Raw genomic sequence first — 26,147 nt, 5'->3', positions numbered from 1 at the left:
AGAATGATTGGGTTGCTGTCCTTAAACAAGATACCCCATCTGCCGACTCCCCACATTTCAACTGGCTGTCCCCCAGGCCTGGAATTCTCTCCCCCCTCATCTCTATTTCTTGGCTTCTTTCAAGTCCTAGCTGGGCACATCTGTGCCCATTTGAACAGTTTTGAATTTGTCAATTGTGTTGTGAAGTATTGAAATCTAAAAGTTTTATGTGATTATATCAACCGACCAATCAAAAAACATTTACCAAGTACCAGGTAAAGAAATGACACCTACATAGATATGGAAATGCAAAATAAATATAGGCGAAATTCGTGCATAAACACCTAAGGTAATGAGGGAAAGGGTGAACTCATCCTTGAAGGAAATCAGGGATTATAAGAGTGGAAGGTGAGGAGAATAACTGGGGGTGGGGGGTGGGGAGGAGGGGCACAGCAGTGTATAGAAGTCAGGAAGAACTGGGTTCACATCCTTTCTCCAGGGAATGGTAGCTATGTGATCGTGGGCCTAGACAGGTAAGGTCTCAGTGGCCCAAGGTAACTCTCTTGTAAATTACAAATGACTTGACAGTCTGGAGCAGTAAATGGAGTTTTCTCCCTGGGAGTTCCCCACCCCGATGAAATCACAGGTCTGGATTCTCCCTACTCCCCCAAACTAATCAATCGACAAAAATCTAAGTAGGCAGATGGGGCTTACAGCAATCAGCAAGGTATATCAACTCTACTGGACTTTCTTAATAAAAACTTAAAACCCCCAAACAAACCCTAAACTAAACTACATGCTAACTCTGAAATCCATCTCCAAAATTCTGGGAACTGTAGAATTCCAGAAAGACCAAATTTGCTTTTTTTTGAAGCCATATTTTTTTTTAAAAAGAAAGTAGGGAGCAGCTGGGGGGCACAGTGGATGGAGCACCAGCCCTGGATTCAGGAGGACCGGAGTTCAAATCCAGCCTCAGACACTTGACACTTACTAGCTGTGTGACCCTGGGCAAGTCACTTAACCCCCAATTGCCTCACCAAAAAAAGAAGGTAGATGAAAATAAAATGAGGGCACCCCAAACTCTCCAGAGACCGGTTTACAGTTTTATTTAAGAAATGTTCCTCAAATCTTTTCCCCGTAGGCTAATATGCTCATTATGGTGGGTAAGCGAAGCTTTGGCTGATTAGGTGTTGCTCTTTCACATGGTCAGACCATTCCAAAGCTCTCGTCCTTGAGGTAAAGGTGATATGGGGGTGATAGTTCTTTCCCTCTACAATCAGACTCTCCCTTCCTCCTGCTCATCTCCTCCCTGCATTGGTCCTGCTTAAGTATATGGGATTAGATGAGTCACTTCCTGCCTGGATGCAAACTTCAAATAACAGCGTATTTCTATGTTTTGGTATTAGATTTCTTCCTCAAATAAGTTCCCCATTCAGCATCCTAGGGAAACGACAGATCCAGGGGACCCAAGCAAAGTTCCTGGAATTAGAACTGAGAGGAGATCTGGAAAATGAAGAAATCTGAACCAGAGGGTAAGATCTGAGTCTTGATATCAACTGGCTGCATGACTGTGGCCATGTAGCTTGGTCTCTCTGACCTTCTGTCTCTTTATCTGTAAAATAAGGGGAGATGATCTCTAATCTTCAAAGGAAGCCCCTTTTGTGGAACAAAAACAGCTTATATACACAGGGTGTCCCCAAAAGTCTTGGAGTCGGTTTTAAGCTTAAAGCTGTCCTAAGGTGTTTGGACCATGCTGTACTGTGGCTTCCTTTATCATTTCCTTTGCTCCTCACCTCAGAAACTTAGTAGCTGTGTGTCCCTGGACAAGTCACTTAACCCCAATTGCCTTAAACATCTGGGGCCATCTCCAGTCATCCTGATGTACATTTTGCCACTGGACCCAGATGGCTCTGGAGGAGATCATGAGGCTGATGACTTTGCACAGCCCTCCCTCACTTAAACCCAATTCAATGCAAGTCATGACTTCACATCCATGTCATGGTATTCTTTCAGAATGAAGGACAAACAACAGTGCTCCTCACTGACCACTGTATGAGGTGGCTGCTACTATTATATCCATTTTACAGTTAAGATCAGAGGGGGCGGCTAGGTGGTACAGTGGATAAAGTACAGGACCTGAGCTCAAATCCAACCTCAGAACTTGACTCTTAACCAGCTGTGTGACCTTGGGCAAGTCACTTAACCCCCATTGCCCAACCAAAATAATTTTTAAAAATTTAAAAAATTTAAAAACTTGCTACACAAGTAGCAAGTAAGTGTCAAGAGCAGGATATGAACCCAGGTCTTCCTAACTCCAAGTCACCACTTGAACAGTCTCATTTAATGACCCATGAAGCAAAGGGTTTGCAGGATGGGAGACAGTGCCTTCAACAATGTAAATAGCAACAATAAACAGCAACAAACAACGAAGTAATCAAAACAGAATACTGACTGAGTTGTGGTTCCTGGGCCTAGACACGCCATCTGCCAACTCCCAGCCTTGTTACTGACTGTCTCCCATGCCTGGGATTCTCTCCCTCCTCACCTCTATCTCCTGGCTCCCTTCGAGTTCCAGCTAAATCCTTCTTTCTACAAGAAGCCTTTCCCATCCCCCTTAATGCTAGTGCCTTCCCTCGATTATTGTTTTCAATTTATCCTGCATATGTTGCCTTCATATGGAGTGGTTTGCATGTTACCTCCCTCATTAGACTGTGAGCTCTTTGAGGGCAGGAACTGTCTTTTGCCTCTTTGTATTCTCATCACTTGGCACAGTAGCTGGCATGCAGGTGGTGATTAATCAATGCTAATAGACTGATAAGTGATAAATTAGCATTTGTACAGTGAGTTAAGGTTTTCTAATCATGCTGACCACATGACTGAATGACCAGACCTTTTGACCCAGAGATTCTACTGCTAGGCATATGCTCCCCCTACTCCCTGCCACACGTCAAAATATTTACAATGCCACCTTTCTTGTGTGTGGTGGCAAAGAACCAGAATTAGTGTAAAGAGAGTGGACAAGGGGCTGAATTCTGAAGGTATGGAACATGGCATTTTTTGACGTCTCAATCAGTTTTAATAAATCTTTTTTTCTATTCTTTTTTTCTTATAAGAAATGGCTCACTGGGAGGAAGGGGAAGTGGGAAATGTAGGTAACATAAAAAGACAGTAATAAAGCATATTTTAGGGGCATCTAGGTGGCACAGAGGATAAAGCACCGGCCCTGGATTCAGGAGAACCTGAGTTCAGATCTGGCCTCAGACACTTGACATTTACTAGCTGTGTGACCCTGGGCAAGTCACTTAACCTTCATTGTCCTTCAAAAATAAAATAAAATAAAATAAAATTTATTTAAAAAAATAAAGACAAATGAATTAATAGTTAACATTTGCGGGGCAGCTAGGTGGCACTGTGGATAAAGCACTGGCCCTGGATTCAGGAGGACCTGGGTTCAAATCTGACCTCAGACATTTGACACTTATTAGCTGTGTGACCCCGGGCAAGTCACTTAACCCTCATTGCCTGACCAAAAAAAAAAAAAACCAAACAAAAAAATTACTTTGGGGCAGCTAGGTGGTGCAGTGGATAGAGCACCGGCCCTGGATTCAGGAGGACCTGAGTTCAAATCCGGCCTCAGACACTTAACACTTACTAGCTGTGTGATCCTGGGCAAGTCACTTAACCCCAATTGCCTCACTTAAAAAAAATCGTTAACATTTGCGTGGGTTTCCCAGGTTATTCCCCCCATAATTACATTGGTAAACCAATCGATGATGTTATCTTAGAGAGTTTCCTGGGGTACTAAAGAAGTTAAGTGACTTGTCCAGGGTCATACAGCACTGTATGCAGCAAAGACAGCATTTGAACCCTGGTCTTGATGGCTCTGAGGCTGGCTATTAATTCACTAGGCTAAGATGTCTCTCATACATTATGTACATTACCTTATTTGTCCCTCACATTAACACTGGGATAAAGACAATGGGAACATTAACAGGTGAGAAAATTAAATTTCAGGAAGGGGAAGTCATTGGTATAAGATCACGTAGCTACTGAGAAAAGGAGCAGGGACTCAAACCTAAGTCTTCTGATTTCAAAATTGGGGCTTTCTGGGGCCCCAAGAAAACTTTGGTTGTTCCAGTCCCCAAAGTGTCACAGAATCTCAGTACCCAGAAGCCATGAAGTCCATGGAACAGGACCAGCTCAAGGGATGAGGTCTCAGAAGCCAACCACTGGACAATCCATCCCAGAAAGCCCTCTGTTCCCTCCTAGAGCACCCTCGTCCTCAGCCCTCCAGGGTCCTGAAGAGCAGCAGATTTCTAATTTGACTCTCTGATATCTTAGCGATTGCTTTGATTCTTGCCCAGTCTCCGAGTGGTCGTAGAAATACAGAGCACTGGGGGTCGGGAGGGTCCTTGGCACAGAGATAAGCTCACTAAATTGGAACCTACTTCCTAGTCCTCAGCTTTCCACTAGGTTGATAAGTGACTGCTGGCTAGTTTCTTCCCCTCTCCGGGTATAAGTTTACTCATTTCTAGAATGAGAAGAATGGACTGGGTAGAAAGAACCTCACCAGTCATCTAGTTCAACCCACAAAGGACAAGAATCTCTACTATAACATTCAGCCAAGTCCCTCCCAGCTTCGACATTCCCTGTTCTAAGCTCCCTTCCAGATTTAATGATCTCTAAATCGATGAGATACATCACATGGCACAATCGTCCCTGCCTCCTAAAGTGATGATTGCAAACCAAGCAGAAATACTGAATGTACTCTGGTTGGTTAGACTATCACAGGCCTTTGGTGGGGAGGGGTGGGGGGGTGGGTCTGGTCCCCATCAGAGTCCCAGGCTTGAGGATGCTGGAGGATGAGGGACTAGCAAATAGATCCCTTCCCCCCAGCAGAGCTAGAAGCAGGCAGACTACTCTGTCATCCCACCTAACACATGTGTGTAACTTTCTTCACAAAGGGACTCAAATCAACCCATGAGGGAGAGGGGAGAAAAACACAGAAAGACTTCTCAGCACCGTCAAACCTGGGAGTCAGTAACTGGGCTGGAAGGACCTAAGAGATTCTGAGCGTTGCCCGTGGAGTCAAGAGACCAGGATTGAAATGGCAGCACCAGTACTTACTGGCTGTCAGGCCCTGGATAAAATTCCATAAACTTTTAAAAAGCCCAACTCAAAAAACTTAAAAAAAAGTTTCTTTTTGAAAATCACTTTAAGTTCCTAACAGTAGCTGACATCCATAGTGCTTTGTAATATACAAAATACTTTGTATTCTTATTCGATTCCTTATAGCCACGGAGAGGTAGGTACCAGGGGCATTATTGATTATGCTCATTTTATGGATGAGGAAACTGAGGTGCAGAGAAATCACTTGCTCAAGATCATATGACCATCACGAGACAAAGCTGAGATCTGAACCCAAATCTTTTGGCTTCTAGTCCCACTTTCTTGCCCTACTCTCCTCTGACTCTATCACCCGTCATCGACTTGAACCTGGACCAGTGTAATAGCCTTCGGGGCGCCCTTTCAGCCTAACATCTCTTTCCACTCCAATGCATCGTCCACTTAAGTAAGTGATCTTCCCTAGAGTTCAGGTCTGAACACATCACCCCATTCCTATTCAATAAACTTCAGTGGCTCCCTATCACCTTCAGGAGGAACCATCAACTCTTCCATTTGACTTCTGAAGTCACTCATAACTTAGTTCCTTCCCATCTTCCTAATCTTCTGAAACCTTATTCCCTTCAAATTACTCCACCATACCTTAACACCGGCGTCCTTGCCATTCCTCCAACAAGACAGGCCATCGGCTGCCTCCGGGTATTTTTGCTGACTGCCCCCCAACCCTAAGAATGCTCTCCCTTTCCACCTACCCTGAAGGCCCAGCTGAAATTCACCTTCTGAAGGAATTCTTTCCCACTCTGCCTATCAGTGCCTTCCCTCTGAGTTTATCTACTCGTGTATGTAGCTTATTTGTACTGTAGTTCTTTTCATGTAGTCTCCTCCCCCCCATCCCCCCCCCCCCTGGAAATAGTAGAGATTTCAGGGGCAGCTAGGTAGTGAAGTGGATAGAGTACCGGCCCTGGATTCAGGAGGACCTGAATTCAAATCTGACCTCAGACACTTGACACTTACTAGCTGTGTAACCCTGGGCAAGTCCCCAATTGCCTCACCAAAAAAAGAAAAGAAAGAAAAGAAAAAAATAAATAGTAGAGATTTCGAGGTCTCAGAAGGCAGGGACTTTTTGTCTTTCTTTGTATCTTCAGAGCTTAGCACTCTGCCCCCCCCCCCCCCCCCCCCCCGCCCCTAGGAGGGACTTAATAAATACTTGTTCACTTTACTTTGGGGAGAGAAGGAAAAGGGAAGGGAATAAGCATTTATTAATTCCCACCACCACCCATGCCAGGCACTGTGCTAAGCGCTTCATAGTTATTATCTTTTCTGATTCTCACAACAACTCTTCAAGCTAGGTGCCATTATTATCCTCCCATTTTACAGTCGAAGAAACTGAGGTAAACAGAGGTTAAGTGACTAGCTCAGGATCACCTAGCTGGAAAGTGAGCTCACATCTGTTCTCAGATCTTCTTGACTCCAGTCTAGAGCTCTATCCACTGAGACACATACCCTCCTGAGGAAAGAGCCAACCAGCAAATACCGACCACTGCTAAAGTCTTGAGGGTTAAAATGAATCAAGACCCAGCTCCAGGGCCACCTCCTCCAGGAAACCTTACCAGATCTCCCATCCCAAGCCAGAAGTGATTGAAAGAGATCAGAGGACCAAAGATCTAGGACTGGAAGGAACCTGAAAGGCCAATTCGGTTTTACAGAAAAAGGAAACTGAGGCTCAGAGAGACTGAGTGACCTTCTCAAGCTCGAACAAATGGGATAGTAGGTCAAAAGCTGAAAGGAACCTGGGAGGCTCTCTGGCCCAACTGCCTCTTTTTACAAATGAGGAAACTGAGACCTACAAAAAGCAAGTGCCTTGCTCAATGGTACACAAGTAATAAATCCATCTAGCACACAGTAAGCGTTGTTTGACAATGACCAGAATGCTTTGGGCTTTTTCCTCTCCAAAGAATCTTAGCCTGCCACCCCCTTTCCTTCTCATAGCGCCCCATCTCACCTCTCCTTTATTCAGCTAAAGAAGGGAATGGAAAGGGGGCTTCCTGGCCTAAGGGGAAAGAAGTTGGCCTGGGAGTCCCGCCCTTGTCTTGCTCTGCCTGAATTCTCTGTGTAACCTTGGGCTTCCCCGCTTCCCCTCGCTTTCCTCTTGTGCGGAATGATTTCGAAGGTTCCCTGCGACTCTAACATTCGATCATAGCAGGCGCTTCTGGGAGTGACCCTGAGCCCCGGGGAGGAAAATGTGCCTTTCAGCTGGGGCCTCTAAGGGATGGGGCAGCTTGCATACATATACATCGAATCAGCATGGGGCTGAAAGAGAAAGCCGATGCAGTACAGGACTCCGGACGGATGAAGTGGAGCAGGGGGTAGGAGAGCCGTGTGGCTGAAGGCAAAATTAGAGACTTGGGACATCTCTTCCTAAGGAATGCTCATAGCCCGAGGAACTGGCCCCCTTTTACTTAGTGGCTGGGAGGCCCTAATGCAAACTTAGAGATTGCTTCCTCTCTCCTCCTAAGTCTCTTTGTTGTCCCGGCTTTTCATTTCAGGCTCCCGCCCGATGATACCCTCTGTTTTCCCCTCCCCCTTTAAGTTCCCCAAACTGCAAACACATAATATTTGGCTTTTCGCTTCCTTCTCCCTCCCCTCCTCCATGGTGTAACCATGGCGATGTCGCCTAGGAGGAGGGGTGCAATGGAAATCCCAAACTGCAGTTACCTCCATCCAGAACAGACTCTCCACCCCCAATCTCTGCTCAGCTCACCCCCCCCCCAGTCCCAACCCCTCCAACCTACTACCAATGAGCCTTTCAGCTCTCTGGGCGAGGGAGCGCGTGAGCCCCAGAGGGCACCGACTTGGGATTTGAGGTCCTGGGGGTGTAAATGAACGGGACCTGCAATTCAAGGCCGGACGGGGGATTCGAACGTTAGCCCAGGGATTTCAGGCCGGGGTCCCGGCGGGCATGGGCCGACCTGGATCTGGCCCAGGCCCTGGCCCGAAGCTAGCCTGGGCCCCAAGATCTGAAGCTGCCCGTTTTCTTGGGCGCTCCTCGCAGACTGGGAGAAGAACCCGGGGGCACGAGATCAGAAGGGTCTGGTTTCAACCAACTCTTGCAGAGTCGGCGCTTAATAACTGTTAATAACTGTTCGTCAAATTGAATGAACTCAAGCAGACCCGTGCGGAGGCCGGAGGCCGGTTTTCCCAGCAACCTGTTGCCTCGGCTTGGCAGGTGGTTTAGGAAGAGAAGAATACCCTCTGCCCAACCCCCAGTCCTAGTCCTCCCAACACACACAAGCTCAGGAGGAGGGCGAGATGCACCCCCTCTCCTTGTCGCCAGAGCCCGGGCCCCCAAATCCCAGCCCCTCTCTTCTCCGCCTCTCCTCCCGCCCCCTCACTCCTCCATCCCGCCCCGCAGCGAATAGATCCCTTCCCCCCAGCAGGAGAAAGGGGATCGGAATGAAGAGAAAGCGTCTTCCCAGGGGGCACGCCCCGGGGCCAGGAGGTTAGAGGGAGGCGGGGGCCGGGGGGTGGGAGCCCAGGCTCCGGGAAGAGGTCAAGCGCCTCGGGAAAGGGATGGGGAGGCCCGGCAGCTCTTGGCTCCTCACACAGTGGGCGCTCCATAAATGTTGACCGTTGTGCCTGTTAAGCCCCGAACCTTAGCCCAGCTTGGGATAGACGAAGCCCTCCCTCTCTTCGGATGGGGGCTCCAGCTTCACGGGGGAAAAGCCCCTAGCCTTTCGGGGCTTCCCTGGAGTCACTAGTCCTGCTCGCTTTTAATCGACACAAAGCCCTGGGAAGTTAGAGAAGGGAAGGCGCGTCCGGGGCAGTGGGGCCGGGCTGTGGGGGGCGGGGGGTGTGAAGACGTCTCATCGAGGTTGATTTTATTAATGCCTCTGCAAAGTTTTGCAGGCCTTTTTAACCAGGAGGCTCCCGTTTCACAAGAAATCGTTTTGTTTGTTTGGGGGTTTTGTCGTTGTTTTGTATTTTAAAGACACCAGACCGACCAACTCTTCCCCTTCCCGTAAGGCAAACCAATCAAAATTGGTCCTTAAATTATCGTTCCGTCGGTCAATTCCCTACATTTTCGAATTTCCAAGTTAATATAGAGAGGGGCTCGGGGAAAACTCTGTCCTAATTCCTCTTCGCTTATTCTAACTGCTTGGCACCTAAGTAAACACGCCCATCTTGTACGCTTAGTTTTTTGCAAACTGGAGGGGTGGTGCTGGTGGTTCCTATTTTGCTTCCCTGGGCCTCAGTTACCTGGAGGGGGCAGCTTGATGGTGCCAGTTGGAGAGGGGCAAGCGAGCACAATTCAGAGCGGCCTCGCCAAACCCACCCGTCTAGCTGTTTGCCCGTCTGTCTGTTTCAATTAGATTCCAGACCGAAGCTCCCGGATCCCTGCTGGCAATAAGAAGTGATCTTCTAAAGGGTGTTTCTTTGTAAACCTTGGACTAGAGTTGGGGGGAGGAGGGAGGGCGAGGTTTCAGAAGGAAACACAGCTTGTCTGCGTCTTCCTTCGTCCTCTCCCAGGCCTATTCTTTGTCTTAGCTAAACACTTGTTGGGCATTTTTTTTCCTAATAAAAAGTTTCGAATATATTAAGCGGCGCCCTCGGTGGGACGCAAACTTGCCTCCCTGTAGGGTCACAGTGAAGCGAGTAAAAGGGAATAGAGAAGAAGATGGAGCTTTGGCTAGAGTTGGCCACAAAGAGATGAACTTTCTAAAGTTGTGAGCTGGCTGCTTTGGTTTTGTTTTAAAGATTAGGGAACAAAGCCCGGGGGTGGGGGGAGGAGACTAGCCAGGGCCTGATTAGCCAGTCCCGACTGAAATCCGTGCCCTTCCACCTTTTTCAGTGGCGCTAAACGGTTCCCAGCCAGAGACCCTGGTGGTGAATGGGTTGGCCTCGCTGGCCTCTGCCGTCCCTTCCAACGCTGACATTTTTTCTGATTCTGGGTTTCTGCGGATCGCACTTTAAAGTTTTCTCTGAACTAAAAAGGAGTCTGAGGACGGGCAGGCGGGCAGGCGGGCAGGCAGGCAGGCAGGCAGGCAGGCAGGCAGCCGGCCGGCGGGCGCGCAAGCTGCTCTACCCCCGGATTTAAAAGGAGGCCGCGTTGAACGTTCTGGGAAGCGATATTTCTTCCCCAAATAGCAAAGGAAGCTTTACATAACAACTGAAACTCAGAAGGACAACTAATTGGATTAAGCCCCCTGAAAGGGAGGTGAAGGTTCTTGAACCAGCCACAGCAAATCTCCACTTTCCTGGCCATCTGCTTGGCGCGGCTCAACTGCTACCTGGCTGGAGGCTCGGGGCGCGGCCGGCCGCCAGTTCTCATCCCCACCCTCTCTCTCGCAAATTCCCAAGTGGGACCTGAGGAGCAAGGAGCTGCCGGCGACAAGGGAGTCGGGGCGGGGGCAGGACTCCCGGGTGGGGAGCTATGCAGATGCACTGATGGACGGGAGGGAGCTGCTCCCCTCCGGGGAGGGGGGGCAGTGCACTGGGAAGGACTAGGACCACTGAGCAGTGTTATAAAACTTCTTGGCCAGTAGGAATGAAACCTCGGGCACAGTGAGTCTCAACGTAGGCCAGATAACAGAAGGCGGCTGAAAGAGTCTGCGAGAGAGAGTAAGCCCAGAGGTTCCAACAGGGCCTTGGCTCACACCGACTGTTTAAGCTAAGCAACCCCCGCGGAGCAGAGGAAACGCTCTGGCCTCCGGGCCTTTGCCACCTATCTCCGCACTGCCTGAAACTTAGTCGAGAAGTTTGGGGGTATACTCCCTGCCCCGACACACACACAGTCACACTCACATTCAGATTAGCGTCATGGTCTTTGCAAAGAATTACCAAGATCTCTTTAGTTAAAAGTTAACCACTCCCCCCCCCCCATTATTAAAAGGAAATTATAGGTTGGGGGCAGGAGAGACACACAGAATGACTGAGAGGGGAGGAAGAGGAAGACAAGGAGGAGGAGGAGGAAGGAGAAGGAGGAAGAGGAAGGGGAAGGAGAAGGAAGGAAGGAAGGAAGGAAGGAAGGAAGGAAGGAAGGAAGGAAGGAAGGAAGGAAGGAAGGAAGGAAGGAAGGAAGGAAGGAAGGAAGGAAGGAAGGAAGGAAGGAAGGAAGGAAGGAAGGAAGGGGCACGTGCAGATAGATAAATTTTCTTTCCGGGAATCTGAAGTAGAACTCGCTCTGACTTCCTTCTTGCCACGTCTGTGTGCAAAGGGCTCAGAAGCAACTGGGCAATAATGTTTCAGGGAACGATTGAGTGTCAGGACAAGCCGAGTGTGCCTCCCGCAAACTGTGCCCTTGCAGACCGCTGGCTGCCCGCACATTCTCTCGGCTGGGCCCGCATCACCAACAAGCCCCGTTTGTTCCACTTTCCTCTTGCCAACCGACGTGGGCTGGGCAGCAACTGTTCCTCCTCCTAATGATTTCGCAAGTTTCCCAAGGAGCGGATACTCTACTATGCAGCGGGCTCACTTCGACTCCCCGCCGGCTGGGGTGCGGCAGCACGCGCGTGTACCCCCAACACACACACACACACACACACACACACACACACGTGTATTCCCTAGAAGTTAGACTGGCTTTTGGGGTCCCTTCCAGTCCCAAACTTTTGGGATCCCGGGAAGGGATTCGCAGGACGTTTGTTCCCACTAAACTATCACCTGAAGGCTCAAGGTTGGGAACCTCTCAGCAGGGGTAGTACACGAGCTGCGACCAGGTGGTATTGGAGGCTAGCGCTGATAGAAAGTTCCTTTTGCCTCCAGCCCACCCCCGCTGCCCGATGTCCTTACAGGGTATAGAAGGACCAAGAGCCACTGGCATCCAAGGATGATTTCTACCCCATCCATCTCCAACCAAGAGAAGCAGAGACTTCGGGGCGGGGGGTGGGGGAGAATGGGGGAAGAGGGAGGAGGTGGGATGTCCAGGGGTCACTTGCTCTGTTTCTCCACTTGTATATTTTGCCCTGGTTTTGAATACTTCTGAATAGTTTTGGGGAGCCGGGCGTGAAGTGTTTGGGGAGGGAGGACACTTCTTCGAAGGGGCCATGTGCTATGGTGCCCGGGTTGCACTACTGTTGTCCCTTGTCCCCGTTCTTCCCCTCCTCCCCCGCTACGGCGTTCAGCAGTTCCATTCAGGGGCAGGTCCGGATCTTGGGGACTCAGCATTGGGATCCTGGGATCCAGTGGGGGCGGGGGGGGGGAACCTGAGCTGCCAGACAAGCCTTTCCCCATAGGGAAGAAAGGTGGAGAAACGCAACGGGAAAAGTTGGGTCGGTTTGAAAGGCGCTTAAAAGGGGGTGCCCTTGGGGATGGGAGGGAGTGGGAGAGCGACCCTGTCTTCGTGAATGGGAAAAGGCAGTTCGCCGCAGTTTTGGGGACAACCTTGCCTTTTCCACCGTGAACTGCCCCCCACCAAAAGAAACCAAAATCTTAAAAGTGCCACCCACCAGCCGTAGAATTTTGAGACAGAGACAGCCAGTTCTGCCTGTCCCCTGTCCCTGTCCCTGTCCCTGGGAGTTGGCGTGTCAATAATCTGATCATCATCCCCGCCTGCCCCCCAGCCGGATTTCCTTAACCGTACTTCTTGGACTCTGCGCCCCACTTCCCTGGCCCTAGGGAGTTCCGGAGGGGATGCTTAAGGAAACTAGCGAAGTGATTTCCTCCGGCTTCCTGCATGTCCGAAAACCCCCGCTTCCCCTAGCGGTCCTGGCCAACACACAAACTCCCGGGAAGCACCTCCAGCTGCCGACGCCACTTATACCGGGACTTCCCGGACCGATGTGAGCATTCCCCATTGCCTCCACCCCACTCCACACCCGCCTCGTTCCCGCCCCGGCCACCTTTCCATCCTCCCTCTCTCGGCAAAGTTGCCTCCACGGTCCTGCTCAAACCGAGCAAACCGAGGAGAAGCCCCCTAAAGAGAGGAGCTCAGGACGGACCGCTATTCACTTGCAGCAGAACGGTTTGCCTGCAGCTTGGAGGTGGGGTGGAGTGGGGAGCGGCCGGAGGGGACGGGGCGACACGAATTCTCTCAAAGCATCTACAAGTAACACCTAAAGTAAGTCAACACATCTCTAAGAAACTTTGTTGCCTACGGAGCTCAGCGCGCGTTCCCTCTTTCTCTAGGTAACATGCGGGGTGCATTGCACATCATAAGAGTTTGGTCTCTATTTCCTTGGGTCTCACTGTCAAGTTGACCCTTAGAACGTTTCACAACTCTAAAATTCTCATTCTCTCTCTCTCTCTCTCTCTCTCTCTCTCTCTCTCTCTCTCTCTCTCTCTCTCTCTCTCTCTCTCTCTCTCTCTCCTTCTCCCCCTTCCCATTACCCCACTCCACGTCCCCCCTCCCCAAAGTTGAACTAACCTGTAGAATCCATGTCAGGTTCCTCCAGTAACCCACAATGCATGCTCTTCCCATGGACAGTACCGAGGCCCCCCAAAAAAGTCCTGAGGTTTGGAGATCCCCTGTCTGAGAGTTGCAACGGTAGGGAGAAGGGAAGGAGAGAGGGAGAGAGAGAGAGAGAGAGAGAGAGAGAGAGAGAGAGAGAGAGAGAGAGAGAGAGAGAGAGAGAGAGAGAGAGAGAAGGAAGAAGAAATATAAAGGAAGATAGAGAGGAGAGAAAGAAAGTGAAGGGAGAAAGAGAGAAATAGGAGAGAAAGGGAGGGAGGGAAAGAGTAGGGAGAGAGAAAGCGAGAGAGAGGGGACACTTAGTAATCCAGCAGGGCAAAGCCAAACCCGTCAAAATGTTTGCGGATGTTCATGGGAAAAAGGATCATTTTATAGGAGCCCTGATGGGAGAAATGTCATTGATAGGCCGGCCAGCCTGATGAATGGCTGCTAGTCAGATGGGGATGTGGCCCGGCTCGATGTGAAGCCCATTGTGGCGCTGTTTTGAATAAGAAAAGCTGCCTCCGAAAAGGGGGGCTTAGATCTACGCAATCCCAACCCTTCGACTTCCCCCTTCTATTACAGCATTAAAAACGTTTTCTTATTTAAAGTTCCAGAGGCCTGCCCCCCCCCACCCCAGCCTTAGGCCCGAGACTCATTATAGTCCAAATCAAAATTGGCTTAGATCTGGCCCCCTCGCCCCCTAGTCCCCCAAAGTCTCTTGCGCGCCGGCCTTTAATCAAATGTAGGGGAGTGGATCCCAGGGGCTGCCCCCCTTCTGCAACTAGGAAGCTGAAGAAACCAGGCAGGGTCCCTCCTCCCTGCAGCCCGGACCTTCTCGCCCCCCCCCCAAACCTCTGAAGTTGGGTTCTGAGACCACGGCACGCCCCGGAGCTAGCTGGCCCCACACTGCCCCCGTCTACTCCAACACTCCCGCCCCCCCACGTTTGTACGTGAATGGAGTAAAAGGGGGGCAGCCTGCAGGACCCCCAACAAGAGCGGGAGAGGTTTCCCTGACTCGAAGCAGGGGCGCCCACCTCTGGGCTGAGGCTGCCAGGCCCCTCGTGATGGTGTGGTTCGGAGGCAGGAGGGATGAGGGAAGGCCCGAACCCAGGGCCCTGGGGGAGGGAGAGTGGCCCCAACAGCGGGGGAACCTCACTTCCCACCTTGCAAAGGAAAAAAGAGACTTTCCTCCGCCTTCTGCGGAAGCCGGGGATCTCCCAATCTCTTTTCCTTTTTCTATGCCACCCCCCCCCCGCCCCCACGCCCAGTCTAGAAGTTTGTAAGGAGCACGGACCGTTACCTTAAGTGGGGAGGAGGGTTTCCCAGGCACTGGCACTGGCTGCCTCCCTCCCCCCCTTCTCTTCTCCCCCCTCCTCCCCTCCCCCTCCCCTCCCCTCTGCTGCCCAGCTCAGCGAGCCGGGCTCCAGGAGTTGAATGTGCAGAAAAGGGGATGGGGGGAGGGCTCAGGCCGGGCGGGGGACGGAAAAGGGAGGGGTGTGTGTGTGGGGGGGTACATGCTGGAAGTGGAAGCAAAGTGCAAAGCCGGGATCTCTGCAGCCTAGGATAAAGTGGCTGTTTTAGGGAAGGGAGAGCTGTGATTAGAATATGAATGGAGCTGCAGGAGAGGAAGAGAAAGGGGATTACAGCTGAATTACTTTGACCATGGACAGAGGCAACGTTTTCTAGGGCCCCAGACTCTCCCCCCACCTCGCCTGCCTCCGCCCTCGAATAAAAAGGAAGAGAAGGGGGAGGGTGGGGGGGAAGAGGGAAGCACCCAAACCCCAACCCAGCAAAACAGAGCCCGTTGCTGCCGCTAAACAGGAAGAGTGTGTGTGTGTGTGTGTGCGTGTCTGTGCGCGCGCGTGTGTTTAGGAGGTGGAGTTTTTTTTGGGGGGGGGAGGGTAGTAACTGGAAGGAGAGAAAAGGGAGTTGGGATTTTAGCAAACCACCAATTGTTTTTAGTCCATTTTCTAAACAGGAAAGGCAGCCTAGTTTCATGTCAAGTGCCCTGGACCTGAAGGAAGACTGGGGACCTGGGTTCCAATCACGGATTGGCGCGCGTCCCGGGTCTGGGCCTCAGTTTCCTAATTACAAAACCAGGGATTTGGATTAGATTTGCCTTCAAACCCCTTCCGGCTCTCCAGCAGACCTGAGGGACCCGGGAGAAGGCTTTGATCTCCGAGCCTCACTTTCTCCTCCTGCAAAAACAGGTTGGGGGGCGGGGGCAGCTAGATGGATAAAGCACCGGCCCTGGATTTACGGACATGAGTTCAAATTCGGCCTCAGACCCTTGACACTTACTAGCTGTGTGACCCTGGGCAAGTCACTTAAACCATATTGTCAGAAGAAGAAAGAAGAAAGAAGAAGAAGAAGAAGAAGAAGAAGAAGAAGAAGAAGAAGAAGAAGAAGAAGAAGAAGAAGAAGAAGAAGAAGAAGAAGAAAGAAGAAGAAGAAGAAGAAGAAGAAGAAAGAAGAAGAAGAAGAAGAAAGAAGAAGAAGAAGAAGAAAGAAGAAGAAGAAGAAAAAGAAGAAGAAGAAGAAAGAAGAAGAAGAAGAAAGAAGAAGAAGAAGAAGAAGAAGAAGAAGAAGAAGAAGAAGAAGAAGAAGAAGAAGAAGAAGAAGAAGAAGAAGAAGAAGAAGAAGAAGAAGAAGAAGACCAGGTTGGGTCAGATGAAGTCTGATCCTGCAGCCCTGTCATCACTGCCTGCCCCTCCACCCCCACCCCACTCCGCCCTTCTCTGATTCTGAGCCCCAACCACAGACAGGGAAAGCGGGGAGTGTGTGTGTGTGTGTGTGTCTTATGGGAGGGAGGAGCCAAAAGCCAAACAATGGCGGGGTCGGGAGCTCTTAGATTTAAGGACGGAGAGTGGAGAGAGAATGAGGTGACCGGAATTCGAATCCTGTCTACTACCTACAAGCTAGCCGGCAATAAGGATTACACCTCTGATTTCACTAATTAATAGGCTATGGAGCTCCCAGGTGAGGAAAGTCTCTCCACCAGTGCAGGTCAGCATGTCCTCTAGGAGTTGCCCGGATCATTGAACTGTTAAGTGACCTGTCCAGGGTTCCGGAGGTGGAGTGTGAATCAGGGCCGGCCAGAAAAGGCCAACTCTTTATCTACCACATCATGTTGCCCTTCTCTCTGCCGACCTAGATGGTCAGGAGCAAATCATCCCGCTGTTTCAGGCTTATTTCCTCAAAGGTTTTAGAGGCAATATAGCACACCGGAAGCAACACTGGTGCCGGTGAAGTCAAGGGAACCCAGTTTGACTCCCACCCCTTATGCTTACTGCCTGTTACATTGGGTAACCCTCTCTCTCTCTCTCTCTCTGGGCCTCAGTTTCCTCATCTATAAAATGAGGGGTAAGATTAAATAGTTTCCCAGGTCCTTTCCAGCTCTGGGTCTCTATTTTTATTGTTTCAGCCAACTGGCTTATTTGTTGTTTCCTGAAAGGAACACTGTTTCCCATCTCCAAGCCTTTGCACTTGCCCCAGGACAAGTTACTGCTTTGCTCAGCTGTGAAATGGGGATTTGCAATCATTGCAGTCCCAACCTCCCAGGACTGGTCTGAGGCTCCAAGGAGATCAGAGCTGTGAAGCACTCTTCCACTTCCAATCACTTGTTGTTGCTGTTGTCCTTATCCACTGCACTTCAGTAGACCAGTGCATTGTCATGGGGGGGGGGGGAGTCCCTTCCCTGTGCCTCAGTTTGTTTGTTTGTAAAATGAGGGAGGTGAGGCTTCCTTTCACCTCCAAGCCTACCGCACCATTAGCCAAGTCCCCAGCCTTGACGGGTCTCTCCCATAGAATCCCAACCTAGCTCCCTCAATCCCCTGGATCAATGGAGATAACCCTCTAGAGCCGTTTGTAACCTCAGCACCTGTTTCCCGAGGGGGCCCCTCCTGCCACGTCTCTCTCTGTCTCCTTCTATCTGTCTGTGTCTGCCTGTCTCTATTTCTCTGTCTCTTTGTCGCTTGGTTTAGGGTTAGGGTTAGTTGGAACTGAGCTGATATTTTAAAGCAGATCACGAGCTTCAATTTCTGGAGCTAGGAAGGGCCTCAGGGGACTCCAGGTCCCATGGATGGCGCAGTGGGTTTGGAATGAGAAGATCAGAGCAACTAAGGACCTTAGTAGCCACGTGACCCCAGCCCTCCAATCTGTAGGTGAGGAAGCATCAGAGGACCTGGATTTGAATCCTGACTCTGTCGCTGGCTAGCCATGTGACTCAGGGCAAGTGTTTTTACCTCTATAGGCCTCAGTTTCCCCTCTGTAAAATGAAGTGATGAGAAAAAATGGCCTCCTTTTAGCTCTATATTTCCCCCCTTTTTTTTTTAGTGAGGCAATTGGGGTTAAGTGACTTGCCCAGGGTCACACAGCTAGTAAGTGTTAAGTGTCTGAGGCTGGATTTGAACTCAGGTCCTCCTGACTCCAGGACCGGTGCTCTATCCACTGCGCCACCTAGCTGCCCCTTAGCTCTATATTTCTGACTCAAACGACCCAGGATCTTCCAGCTGCTTTTGTTTTTCTGGCCTCCCTGAGGTGCAGGGCAGCAGGGTAACTCACATATCATAGTGCTTACAAACTGGCTTGTTGATTGAGTGACTGATTGAATACAGCTATGAAGGGCAACTTGCAAAGAGAGCCTGCCTTGGAATTAGGAGGACCTTGGTTCAAGTCCTGCTTTTGTGTGACCTTGGGCCCCGGGCCACTCTCTCTAAACATCAGAAGTGGCAATTTGCATTAATGGATGAAAGTTTCCATGCCAGGAATTCCCTAAACCAATGAAATGCCAACCTCCCTTCCCCCTATGCCAGGGCCTATCCCAAGGGCTGTGGACAGAGATGAAGATCCTTGTTGTTTGAAGCTTACAGTCTAGCAGAAGAGACAAGATCTGGACACAAATCCATAGAATACAAGATAAATTTCAGGTGCACTGGAAATGTGTGGAGGGAAAGATTTCAGGAAGGAGAGAGAAGCAATGATTATTTTTTTATACCTCTGATATGCAAAGTCCCATAGGAGATGCCTGGATGATCACATGCACATCTATACATCTAGATTGGCTTATAGACAGGAGCAGGGAGGAATCTTAAAGAGTTTCCAGACCAAATTCCTAATTTTTTCTTTCTTAAAAATAAAATCCCTTCATTTGTGCAGATGTGGAAACTGAGACTCAAAGAAATTCAACAGGACCCTCCTCGGGGGACTCCTAAGCCAGAGCTGTTTCCATAGGGCCATACCACCAGAGACACTGGCTCTGCTCTCCAGGAATTTACAAGCTGTTTAAGGATGTTAGATGAGTACCGTGTGAACAGTAAATGATAAATGCTTAACAACAACAAACTGTGAAGAAGTGGTATTGGAGTCAGGAAAGAACAAAGCAGATTAAGAGAAAAGGAAATGGGGCAGCTAGGTGGCATAGTGGATAAAGCACTGACCCTGGATTCAGGAGGACCTGAGTTCAAATCTGGAACTTACTAGCCGTGTGACCCTGGGCAAGTCACTTAACCCTCATTGCCCTGCAAAAAAAATTTAAAAAGAAATAAGCTATTTTGACTGGAGGGAAAGAGAGGCTGGTGCAGGGGAGTCATGGAAGGTTCCAGGAGCCAGCAGGAGGCCTCTGGAAAAGCTGATTGTTAAATTTTCAGTGTGAATATTTAGACTTCAGAAACGGGCAAACCATACACCAGAACTTGATAGGGCTTGCTTTATTGTCTTGTTAACTGTCTCAACTTGAGAAAGTAATGGGGAAAAGCAGATTAAACGTAAAAGTGTGTTGAGTATATTTTCCCCCATGGAGAGAGTTAAACATTTACTAACAAGTCCTTGGAACAGACCCAACCTGGAATATTTTGGATGCCAAGATAAAGAATTTGAACTCTTTCCTCTGGGTATAAGGGAGCCATTGGAGGTTTAGCAGAAGCAGTGTGGTAGGTGGAGAAATCATGTATGTTGACTAGGTATCAGAAGCTCTGTGACCTGAAGGGGGCAGTGTGGGAATGAGTGCTGGGTTCAGACTCAAGAAACCTCCATTTGAACCTTGGCTCTGAAATTTGAAAGCTGTGTGATCTCAAACAAATCACTTAACGTCTCTGAGCCTTTCTTCCTCTTTAAAATGAGCATATATATGTGTGTATATATATGTATATATATACACATATATGTATAAACATATATGTGTGTATAAACACACATTATATATATATATATATACACACACATACACACAAACACATACATATATATCTACACAAGGTACAGGGCATCTTAAGGTACACCCTGTCTTGGGTAGATGGGCGGAATCAGGAATTTTATTTTATTTTTAATATATTTGTATTGATATCTTTTGTTTTTACACAGCCTAGATTTTCCCTTTTTATCCCTCCCCCTCGGTTTCTCACAGGGAGTCAGTCATTCTATGTAATAAAGAATTTTTTAAAAAAATCAGCAAAGCTGATCAATACTTTGAAAAAAAAATCTAACATTATATGCAATGTCCTCCCCTCCCCCCACAAATGGCCGAGGCAAAGTGTCTTCTCATATCTCTTCCTTAGGGCCAAATTTGATCATTATCATTTCAGACATTTATTTTCTACTGGATTGTGGTTATTGCTCTTTCCATTTTTCGGCAAGTTGTAAGTTAAATGCCAGTTATGTTGACCCTTAGTTTCCCATCCATGAAATAGACACACTTCAACAAGGCCTCTCACAGAGTGGTGAGGATCGAATGAAATCTACATGAAGTTCGATCTGTAGATGAGAACTTAACTTTATTTCTGGATCACTCCTTTCAATTCCACAAAGGTGCAGTCCTTCCTATTGTTAGGCGCTCTGCTAGGTTCTTTGGTTACCAGGACAAAAAGAAGAAAACAGTCTTGTCTTCAAGGAGCTTATCCTCCCCTGGGGAGTGGGGGAGGGTCATTAAATACACAAAGAAGTCAATAAAATGATCAACAAGCATCAATAAAGTGCTTAATATGGGCTGGGGGTTGCTCTGAGTGTTAAAGATACAAAGTGAAAGTCCCTGCCCCCCAAAAGCTTACACTCTAGGGAGACTTTTATGTGTTTGCCAAGTTAATAGAAAGTTTATACAAAGTAGCTTCAAGAGGGGAAAAATGCCAACAAAGGGAGGGATGAGGGAACTGCTCATCAAGGAACCAGAGCCTGAGCAGGGTTTTCTGTCTGCAAGGACCCATTCGCCTCTCTCTGCCTTAGTTTTAGCATCTGGAACATGAGGCTATTGGGCTCATTGAACCCTGAGACCTCTTCCAGCTGGAGAGCGAGGATCCTCTCACGTATGACCAGAAGTGTTTTCTGAGGAGTTTGAGTTGGGGGTTAACCACTCTCACCCCGTCCACAGCAGCTTGCCTGCCTCTGGGCCAGCCTTCACCAGCCTGCTGAGGGCACTGGCCCAGAGGGGCAGGGAAAGGGTGGCGGCGGGCGGGGGTGGGGTGGGGGGGTGGGAGGGTGGTGGTGGTGGTGGTGGTGTGTGTGTGTGTGTGTGTGTGTGTGTGTGTGTGAGTCATCTCCCAGGATGCACCAGGAAGGGCAGCCTGTACTGGCAGGTCTGAGGACAAGAGTTTGCTAGGGAAGCAATTGCCAAGACTCTCCACTTTCAACATTCCCACACTCCAGGACCCAAGTATTCATTAGCAGGAGGCCAGCAAAGAATCTTCATATTCACTTTGCAAAGCCACCCCAGCCAGAGAGGCATCCCTCATGTTCCATAATATAGCTAGATAACTAAATAAAAAACTTAAGCTAGTTCTGAGTCACTCACTCTCACACACACACACACACACACACACACACACACACACTTATTGTGCATTAGTAAACAGAGGCTCCTGACCCGCCTGCATTTCCTTCTCCCCCCAACCCCAACATGCTCACACACTCCCATCAGAGCAGTGCCCATGGGCAGCATGCCCAGACCCTACCCCATCCCAGCTCAGGCCTATAGCCTCTGATCCAGTCAGCCCAGAGGAGTGCAAGGAAAGACAGAAGACCATAGGTTTCTCCCAATTAAACACAAGTAGGAGAAACCTTGATGAAGCAGGTATCTGGGTACAGGCACTGCCCTTGATGGTCAGGGAAAGGAAAGGTTTTCATAAGACGAGGCCTGCCTTCAAAGAACTTCTAGTTTAGGGGAGTCTTTAGAGCAGAAATCCTTAGGTAAGCAAGCGAGAGCGGCTTTATTCCTGTGCTCAAGTCACCTCCCGCCCTAGCAGCAGTTCAGGATTCTTTGGGTCCTATGAGAAGGGCTTTGGAAAGATGTTTAGGCTAGATAACTCCACACACACCAACCAAGTTGGTGCTGAGCCTCACTGACACTCAGAGTCCGTCATCAGGCCTCACTTGAAGCCTTTGCAGCTTGGGAAGGATGTAGCAAAGCTTACACTCTGCTAGGGACAAATGACTGTCTCTGGGCCTCAGTGTCCTGAGGAAATGAGGGGACTGGCTTCCACGGCCTCTGGAATCCCTTACAGCTCTAAATCTAGGCTGCGTAGGGATTGAATTCCAAGGTGGGAACCCCCTGGCATCTATACCTGGGCATCAGAGAGGGAGAAGGTGCAGCAACTTCAGGAGAGATTCTCTTGGCAGTGGTCCTTTTTGAAGCCTCGGTGTGCCACAACATCACAGAAAGATACACTCTTGGCTCCCAGGTCCTTGTCTAGGGATTTCAAGGACTAGGAGATGAGAAAGCGGAGGCTTGACTCCTGCTCTAACTATGTAACAATGGACCAGTCATCGAACCCCTCCGAGCCTCAGTGTCCTCATCTGTAAAATGGGAGCAATCGTGCCTATAGTATCTAGAATATGGGGTTGTTGTGAGGCTCAAAGGAGATTGTGAATGTAAAGAGGATTGGGAACTTTAAAGCACTGGGTAAATGCCAGTCATCATTTGGAGGTACTTGATAGGCCTGTTAGTGTAGGGGAAAGAGAATTAGATTGGAAGACAGATGGCTGTTTACTTATTATATGACCATGGGCAAATCCCTGAACCTCTCTGGCCCTTGGTTTCTTTACTCTTCTCTTTGTCAGCCAAGGGTGCTAGATTACAGAGTCAGGAAGCCTTGACATTTCCTAGCTGTCTGACCACAAACAAGTCACTTAACCTCTCCCAGCCTCAGTCTCCTCATCTGTAAAATGGATATAAGAATGGTACCTACCACACAGGGATCAGGTCAAACAAGAGATCTTTTGAAAAGCACTTTGCAAACCTTAAAACGCCACATAAATGCTAGCGACTATTATTATCCATAAGGCGAGAACTAGATGAGCTGAGGTGCCTTCCAGCTCTAAGTCTCTGGTCCTGTGAGCTGAGAAACAGGAACAGTGGCACTGCATCACACCCAAGTCAACCCATGACATGGATAAGCAAGCAGCTGTTCAGGACGGGCAAGAAGCCTCTGGGTCCCATGTGATGGTCCCAATGTGACCTGGCTGTTAGCACTACAAATGACAGCTTCTTGTTCAATGAAGAAGGGAAGGAGCATCCTTTCAGATGCTTACTATTATTATATATTGTGAGAAATTGATATTTCTCTCTTATATTTAATAACTAATTATTTTATTAGGACCAAGGTTTCCCCTCTTTTCTACTTCCTCATCTAGAAATCAACCAGTGAGGGAAATGTCTCTTCGACATTTATGCAGGCCAAAATCTAATCAGACAGTAAAAAAAAAATATCTAAGTTTAGACTAATGTGTGTATTCCTGCTCGTTGTGTTATTTTTAGTGGAGTGGCCCAGGGCCACTTTGATCCAGCAATTCCACTACAAGGTTTATATCTCAATGAAACCATTGATAAGAAGAAAGTTACCACATACACCAAAATATTTAAAGCAGCGCCTTTTGTGATAGCTAAGAATTAGAAATAAAATTGTTCCCATCAGTTAGGGAACGGCTAACCAAATTGCAATACGTCAATGCAGTGGAATGTTACTGTACTGTAAGAAACAGTGATTGTGATGAATACAGAGAAGAATGAAAAGATTTACATGAACTGAGGCAAAGTGAATTATGCAAGGCCAAGAAAACAATATAAATGGTGGTTATACAACAATGTAAATGGAAAGAACAATCAAAAGTGAATTTTGTAAAATTACAAAGAATAACCATAGCTCCAAAATGAAGATATATGAGAAGACACCCTACACACACACACACACACACACACACACACTCTCCACTTTTTTGCAGAGGTGGGAGGTAGAGGGATATGGTACACTGCATATATTTTCAGACTTTTCCTGAGGAGTTGATAGGTTTTGCTGATCTTCTCTTTTTTCCTTCAAAAATATTGTTTGTTAAATAGGATAGCTCCCTGGGAAGGGGGAGAGGAATAATACAGTGGAAATTTTCGATAATATAAAAAAATCAATAAATTGTTTTTGAAATTGTCTTGGATGAAGAGATTATAGGTGGCATGTTTGTCAATTTTGTGGGGTGGCATGAAGATGGGCGCTAATATATAGGGTGACTCAACTGGGATCCAAATAGATCTCAAAAGGCTAGAAAGTCATACCGAAACTAATAAGGTCAGATTTAGTATCTATGAATATAAAGCCCTACATCCCAAGTACAGAACTTCTCTTCTACCTATCAAGTCTCTCCACTGACTAACTGACCTCTGTGGAAGGTCCAAGCTCTTGAAGCTTTTGATATTCTGTGGGTTGGATACAGAACCACCTCTGAGCAATTGGGGGGCTTGGAGACCACCTCTCTTCCCCCTGCCCCAACATTTTTACACAGGCAAAATCTAGTTATCCTGAGTTCATAGGCAGGTTCAAAGAAAGAGGTTTTGTACCTATTCCTGAAAGTTAGAGGGCACATCGATTGTTAGCAGGTCAGATCCCTCACAGCCATCCTGAGACAAAGAGGCCCTAGAACATTGGGTAGCCAATGACAGTCATAAACAAATTCCTCTGACTCACAGCCATTGTTACTTTTCCAAATCATCAGCTGCCCCTACTCAGAAAGTGAAGTGTTGCTAGAAGACCTGACAGAGGGTTAGTGACTGTGATCATCTTTTTCCCAGGTTGATGGAGAGTTAAATGAAGAGCAATAAGCATTATGAAGCACCTGCTATGTGCCAGGCACTGTTATGTCCTGAGAATACAAAGAAAAGCAAAAGACAGCCCCTGTCCTCAAGGGGCTCACAGTCTAATAACGGGAGAGACAACATGCAAATAACAAACTTGCACAAACAACATATGGACAAGATAAATTGGAGATAATCAATGGAGGGGAGGGCACTAGAATTAAGGGGGATTAGGAGAGGCTTCTTGCAGAAGGTAGAACTTTAGCTGAGGTTTAAAGGTAGCCAGAGAAACTAGGAGCTGGAGGGTTTCAGGCATGGGGAGCAGGCAGTGAAAAGTGGGAGATCGAGTGTCTAGTGCAAGGAACAGCAAGGAAGCTGGCATCCCTAGATTGAAGAAAAATGCATGGTGTGTGTGTGTGTGTGTGTGTGTGTGTGTGTGTGTGTGTGTGTGTGTGAGAGAGAGAGAGAGAGAGATTCATTCATTCATTCATTCATGAAGGCTGAAAAATGATCAGAGATATGTCCCTGTGCCTGGGATGAGCAAAAAAGTAGCAAATTTGGTATCCCAAGGAACTCCCTCTTTGAAGCTCCCCTTGTTCAGGGTAGGTGTTTTCCCCACTGGGTCAGTGCTTTTGACTTTATTCCAGAGAAGAGGATTCTCATCCTCTGTGACTGGAAAAATGAGACTCTTTGGAGGGATGCTGCTAATCTGCATGTGTAGGTGGTGGCATGAATGAGATCTGCTGGTTCAACCTGGGTTGGTTTACAAGGGGAGGAAACCATGGATGAATGCTGGCCCCAGACTAATCTAGTCACGTCTGAGAGTACAGTTCTGAGCCCCTAGCCCTTGCTAGTAGTCAGAGTTTCCAGGGAGGAGAGGGTAGCCTAACAACATTCTCACTGGCTGTCTGAGCTGTCTGTCAGCTTGAGGCCAGGCGATGAAGGTTTTAATTGACTGTTATTCAATTGCTGTCTAGCCCAACGCATATTGGCAGCTGAACTAGCCAATGACAGGAGGCAGAATTAATTCACTATGTTGTAGACCCTCCCTCCACATTCTACTCTACACTGATTTATTTATCCACAGGTCTCAGGGAATGGTGTGAGAATGAAAAGAGCTAGCTGCTCTAAAAACACCAGGGCAACAGTGGAGATGACATGACCCTCAGAGGACCACTTAGGGCCCCACTGACTATCTCATAAGTAGTGATGAAGGTAGGGGTTGGAAAGGGTTACAACTGTCCCCAAATGACAGTGTGTGGCTGCTAACTTGTCTCCAGAACATTGGTAGAGGGAGCAGCCTTTAGGAGATTACAGATTTGGATTGGAAGTCATAGGGGCATCCTAAATTGCCTCGGTGATGATAAATGAAAGGTAGGGGCCCTCACACCACTTCCCAAGGTTGAGTCTCAGAGAGGTGCCCTGTCAGAGGTATAGCCAGAGCTAGCTCAGAAAGATAACCATAGACTCACCTACTACTGGAAAGCTGAAACTTCATGTGCCACCCCATCCTGACCCCTCAGCAAGTTTTCTGTGTTTGAAACAAGACAATCCCTAGAGGCATTTGGGGCACAGAGTGTAGGTTAGATCCTAGGAATATTTGGTACC

General features: G+C 48.5%; 1 protein-coding gene across 1 annotated transcript in view; it reads right to left on the bottom strand.

The window, feature by feature from the left end:
• RFX4 (regulatory factor X4) overlaps nt 1-13,681 on the bottom strand; it is a 131,164-nt gene extending 117,483 nt beyond the window's left edge. The window contains 1 exon segment of the mRNA XM_043967160.1: nt 13,466-13,681. Within this exon segment, the coding sequence (XP_043823095.1) occupies nt 13,466-13,508 (43 nt within the window). The 5' untranslated portion in view covers nt 13,509-13,681.
• Nucleotides 13,682-26,147: the final 12,466 nt, after the last annotated feature.

Source organism: Dromiciops gliroides, chromosome 5, assembly GCF_019393635.1.
Source record: "Dromiciops gliroides isolate mDroGli1 chromosome 5, mDroGli1.pri, whole genome shotgun sequence".
In the NCBI taxonomy this organism is placed as follows: Eukaryota; Metazoa; Chordata; class Mammalia; order Microbiotheria; family Microbiotheriidae; genus Dromiciops; species Dromiciops gliroides.
Note: the sequence above shows the minus strand (reverse complement) of the source record. Positions and strands in the feature narration are given on the sequence as shown.